Here is a 6,000-nt window from a genome sequence, read left to right as displayed (position 1 = left end):
TTGTCTAAACAAGTACTTTAGTATTAGTTTCTAACCAAACGCCATTTTCCACTCACGTTAAAATTCACTCAAATAAACGTTTTTTTGTTTTTCTTTTCAAGGGACAATGGTATCTCAAAGGCCTGTCTGCAGTGTTCCACCTCACCTGGGAATTGTATCCGAGACACCTGGGTAAGTGTATGTGAATAACAGTTTTTATAGGAACAGTACATGTACTGTGGTATAAATATTGCCTATATATTTAAAGATATAATGCTAAGATTATATCAGAATTTACCAAACAGTATGTTGCAGCGTATGCTTAAATATTATAGTTCCTTTTTTCTGTCTTACAATCATTTAAAGGCTGTACTGACCCACCTTTCTTCTCCAGTGGTCATTATTTAATGGCTTGATGACTCAGTACGTATAGTTCATCGCTATTCCACTTAAATGGTAAAGTTATATTGCAGGATAGGTCGTTAACTCATAAGCTGATAATCTATTGTACAAGGAAATGAGGCTGGTAAAATGTTGCAATATAATGAGAGGTTAACGATACTCTTCTGTCCTAAACATATTAGTCACTTCGAATACTGATGTGTTCTTTAATGCATATGGCAATCGGACTTATTATCTGCATATGGTATAAACAAATATTTAACCATATTCAGAATAACATATTTTTAGTATATCTTTTTAGGGGGACAAATACCCTAATATTTTTCTGTGGTAAGAATATTGATAGCAAGTATGTTGATATCCCTGTGGATGATATGTGCAAACTTAATCTTTGAAAACATAAAATTTAATAAGTGAGATTTCCCCATTTATGTAAGAAAGATCAAGGCCAGAGAAAAAGTGAGATCGATCAGTTTAACGTTTATTTGACATGACAATAAATAGTTTCGTTCGTTTCACATTCAAGCACTGAAGAGGAGTAATTTAGTTGTAGCGAGGTGGGGGAGGACCATAGGATCCTGAGGAAGATCCTGAAGAGCTTCCACGTCTGTCTTGTTCAGCAGCGAAGGCGATCTGATCCAGGACGAATTGAGGAATTGGGTGGGGGAATTCGGGAGCCACTGGCAGGAGGTTCGACTGGGGCTGGAAGCCGTTCTCGTCAGCAACGTATTTAACTTGGACTGGAATTCCCTCGGGAGATGTGTAACTGCAATTAGGAATAGAATTAATTAATACCTTTGTTTGGGAACGGGATATTCAGTACCATAGGGTTTTACTAAGACTTTTATCCCTTGTTTTGGGGAATACTGGAAAAGTTGCTTATCCATTTGAAATTTAGTAAAACAAAAAAGAAAAACAAAACCGTTCGTAAAGAAATTTCATTGTTGCTTAGTAGACATCACTTTTATGCAACTTCACGACAAATTAATTCGAATAAATTAATTAGAAAGGAAAATGCAATAAAAGAGTAATATAAAAGATAACTTACATTGATCAAATAAAAGCAAAAAATAAAAAATAAGATAAAAGACAGATTTTCTAACTTACGAGAAGAATCCAGATGAGACAACGGTGCCTTTGGGTCCGTCAGGAGTTCCAGCATCAGCGAGTTCGATTCCGTTGGCGGTTTCGACGTTGACGCTGTACCTTCCGTTGTCATCCCGATCGCGGTCGTCCCTGATGATGGGGATCTCCTCGCTGGAGTCTCCGCCGCCTCTTCCGTAGCTGTACTGGGGGCCAGCAAAGGCCACAGCTGACAAAGCAGCAACAATGATGACCTGTATAGTAAAAAAAAATATATACATATATATATATATATATATATATATATATATATATATATATATATATATATATATATATATATATATATGTGTGTGTGTGTGTGTGTGTGTGTGTATGTATAAATATCCTCATTTGAATACTGAAATTTCTTCCATATCTTAAAGGAGGAGGTGTCCCTATCACTGTTAAAAAAAACCGTAATTTTAATCGGAAATTCTCCGTAAAAGTATGCTGTTCTCAACAGTATTTCAGTAAAATACAGGCGTCCGTAATGTTTTCTATCTTTGTTGCTATCTTTTACGGTTTGCTGACCATAATATCACTAGTTCACGTCAATATACCCGTTTTTAAAACGGTAGAAATCCTAGAATAAATGTTTTCAGACATTTACTGTTTTTTTTTTTTTAATGTAAATTTTTATCCGTCTATTTAATTAAGTTATCAATTTGCATTATATTTACGACCATAATCATCGATGAAAATTACCGTTCATAATTCAATTAGGCAACAATGATCAATAGTTTGTACCCTACTTATATACTGTGTATCTTATCCATTTCTATTTCTAAAAAGGGGGGCAATGAATATTCTCATTACTGAAAAAAAAAAGAATGAATAAAAGAATAAATAGATAAACTGGCCTGAGTAAAATTACAACTTTGTAGGTTTGCACGTTTATACAGAAAGAAGTACGCCGTGGTTTATTATCTTCAGTATGGATAGAATTATTTGCTCGCAGGGGAAAATAGGTTTATACAAAATATTTTCCGAATGTAGCCTACATGTTCGATACTCATGTCTAAATTCAAAATCTGCCTAACTTTCAAAACTTTAGAATAAGCATTTCTGTCTCTACTTACAAATTTCATATTGGATTGTTCGGGAGTGAATGTGATGGTCCATCATCAGCTCCATTCGTTTATATAGTATGCGCCCCTCCCATCTTTAGAGGTGCCAGTTTCGAATATCAGGGTATTTTGTCATACCGAGGGAAGGCGGACAAATTGTTGAACTTTGGCCTGCGCTTATGCAATGATCAAATGCCTTGGGAAACAAAATTACTTGGCTTTCATTTTTTTTCTTTGGATCTCTCTCTCTCTCTCTCTCTCTCTCTCTCTCTCTCTCTCTCTGTCCGAAGTAAATTCCTGTTATTATAGGCATCTAGTCTTCAACTACCAAGAAATCATTTTCCTAACATGAGCAAGAATGTCTCCTTTTATTGGGTAAAAATGGCTTTTATATTTTAGTTTTTATTTAAGTGAACTTCAAATAGAGATCTAAATATATCTGTATGATAATGAGAATTCCTGATTTATGGTGTTTAGTTTCTTATGTGAAATTGGTTATAATTTTCTAACATTTATCTTATACAAACTTACGAAAATATCTTTTTTTCAGAGATATTTTATTTAGATTAAATCAACAGATGTATATAATTCACAACTTCATAAGATCAGGTAATAAAGCTGAGTTTTTCGATATCATGTGTGAAAAATATATGAGGTCCATTGTCATTATCCTACCGGGCTAGTTGTACCATCTGCTAAAATAGATAGAAAATGTGCTTTATCTTTATATTCATGAATAAAGAAAATAATCAAAGTTTGTCGTGTCTAGAATATGGTAGATTTCCTTTTAAAGGAAACATAATATTTGGTATCAAAAGTGATGTGAAGTCATTTAGAAATATCTTTTTCAACTCGTGCAATCTGGAGATACTACTTCTCTGCTAAAGGATTTATTTCGTACTAGAAGGTCTGTTGGTTACTGAAACCTCTATATTTGGAAAAGTTAGCGATTAGTTCATCTTTCATTACACACACCTACTAGTCAAGTTATTCGACCTTATTTCAGTAAAACACCATGGTCGGATACTATATATAAGAGCTATTCAGGAGTTCCTTTTTATGTCTGATATTATTATTATTATTATTATTATTATTATTATTATTATTATTATTATTATTATTATTATTTGCTAGGCTACAACCCTAGTTGGAAAAGCAGGATGCTATAAGCCCAGGGGCTCCAACAGAGAAAATAGCCCAGTGAGGAAAGGAAACAAGGAAAAATAAAATATTTTAAGAACAGTAACAACATTAAAATAAATATTTCCTAAATAAACTATAAAAACTTTAACAAAACAAGAGGAAAAGAAATTACATAGAATTGTGTGCCTGAGTGTACCCTCAAGCAAGAGAACTCTAACCCTTGGTACAGACGCTATGACACTACCCAAGACTAGAGAACAATGGTTTGATTTTGGAGTGTCCTTCTCCTAGAAGAACTGCTTACCATAGCTAAAGAGTCTCTTCTACCCTTACCAAGAGGAAAGTAGCCACTGAACAATTACAGTGCAGTAGTGGACCCCTTGGGTGAAGAAGAATTGTTTGGTAATCTCGGTGTTGTCAAGTGTATGAGAATAGAGGAGAATCTGTAAAGAATAGGCCAGACTATTCGGTGTATGTGTAGGCAAAGGGAAAGAACCGTAACCAGAGAGAAGGATCCACTGTAGTACTGTCTGACCAGTCAAAGGACCCCATAACTCTCTAGCGCTAGTATCTTAACAGGCAGCTGGTGCCCTGGCCAACCTACTACCTAACAATAGAAAAATAATGCCTTATATTTCTCGCCAGGGAAGATGTGTGACTTTATAAATAAATATAGAATTTACTGAATTCTGAAACAATGACGTCTCTCTAAAAAGAGATGAAGGTAAACTTTGGTAAGAAAGTAACTGTAGGGATGTGGAAGCTTCTTGAAAAATTAAAAGTCGGATGAGTCTCCTGATACGGAACAATATGCAACAAAGGAGAACAGAAAAATGGTGTCGCTCTACTATATAAGAAAATTTTGCCATTATTTCCATGAGTCAGCGAGAGAATTGGAATCGGATGTTCTATACCAGAAATGTTTCTAGAAAACCGATGATCCTATTTCTATCCATCAGCAAAAAAATGGGCAATTCTGTAAATAAAAGACTAAAACTTATCTTCATTTGTCAACAGGAACTAATATCATGACTCTTTCACAACAATTCACCATAGAATACAACTCATCTTGCAAGTGTTCTATATGATAAAACGTTTTCCTAACCTATAGTTGATTGTCATAAGATCACTGGTCTTTTTTACCCTTTGCTTCAATGTAAGAAATGCATTTCATATATAAAACTATCAATTCTACCCTTGCCCGTTCATCAGATGAAAAATATCACCTTCTCTCATTCCCACTAGCCCAGTGAAGAAATGCTAATTGTTATTGGTCTACAAAAAATAAAATTTTCAGCTTTTCCCGGTCACCAGGTAAAGAAATTGAATATAAAATTTCTCTACAAAGTGGGCCCTGTTCGTCTCATATCCTTGATGAAAAGCTGCTCTATGAAATATATTTATTTGTGTTTTGGGGGGAAAACTTTATCATATAATTGCCATACAAAATAACCCCTGCGCTTGCTGTTTATCGTAAAGAGCAGAAAGTTAATCTCTGACTGCTCTACAAAGTATTTCCTGGCATTGCTCTAGTGCCCCAGGTTGGGAAATTCAATTTTAGCCACTCAACAAAATATCAAGCGTTTCTACTTCTGTTTGACAGGTTAAGGAACAAAATCTTTACGCTCTCCAAAAAAATATTACCTGTCTCTATTTTCATTCTCAAGGGGAAGAAAAAATTTTGTATTTTCTTCACAGAATATCATCTTTCTCTGGTCACATCCATCTGGTGAAGGACGGAAATTTGCTGCAAATCTACAAAATCTGCGGCGTGCCTCTTTCCGTTAGTCAGGTAAAGAGACGCCATCTGTACTTGTCTGCATTATATCACTTGTCCTTAAATTCTTTTCAGGTGAAGAAATGCTTAGCTGTAGAAATATTACTTGTTCCTAATTATCATGATTCGTTGATGAAATTTAATATTTTTTTTATTTTTGCTTCACATAAAAATACTTATCCGTATTGCCATTCATCCGGTAAAGAAACAATCTGCAATTGTTCTATAGAATATGGCCAGTTCTTATTTTCATTTGCCATTCACAGAAATGTTATAAGTATGTATCCAAGCTCTATTCCTTAGTGCAATTTTCTTTATTCTTTTATAATATTTGTGTATTTTCCAATCTATTCATGTTTTCGTCCAACTATCATTTTTACAGCACGATTCTATTTACCATTCATAAAATATTTTTATTTTTTATTTTTACACTACCTGTTTTCCGAGATAATAAGTTCTAAACTCCATTTTATCAAATCTATAAGTCATTTTTTGAAGTTGAGGTTT

The 6,000-nt window shown here is 34.1% G+C and overlaps 1 protein-coding gene across 1 annotated transcript; it reads right to left on the bottom strand.

Moving 5' to 3' along the window:
• Window positions 1–846: 846 nt before the first annotated feature.
• On the bottom strand, window positions 847–2,618 carry LOC137619704 (cuticle protein AM1159-like). The gene is made up of 3 exons (XM_068349990.1): window positions 2,586–2,618; window positions 1,489–1,718; window positions 847–1,147 (listed from the first exon to the last, which is right to left on the bottom strand). Exons 1-3 carry the CDS (start codon window positions 2,592–2,594, stop codon window positions 925–927), a joined length of 462 nt encoding a protein of 153 aa, XP_068206091.1. The 5' UTR covers window positions 2,595–2,618; the 3' UTR covers window positions 847–924.
• Window positions 2,619–6,000: the final 3,382 nt, after the last annotated feature.

The sequence above is a fragment of the Palaemon carinicauda genome, chromosome 26 (assembly GCF_036898095.1).
Source record: "Palaemon carinicauda isolate YSFRI2023 chromosome 26, ASM3689809v2, whole genome shotgun sequence".
Classification (NCBI taxonomy): domain Eukaryota; kingdom Metazoa; phylum Arthropoda; class Malacostraca; order Decapoda; family Palaemonidae; genus Palaemon; species Palaemon carinicauda.
This window is presented reverse-complemented; position numbering and strand designations above follow the sequence as displayed.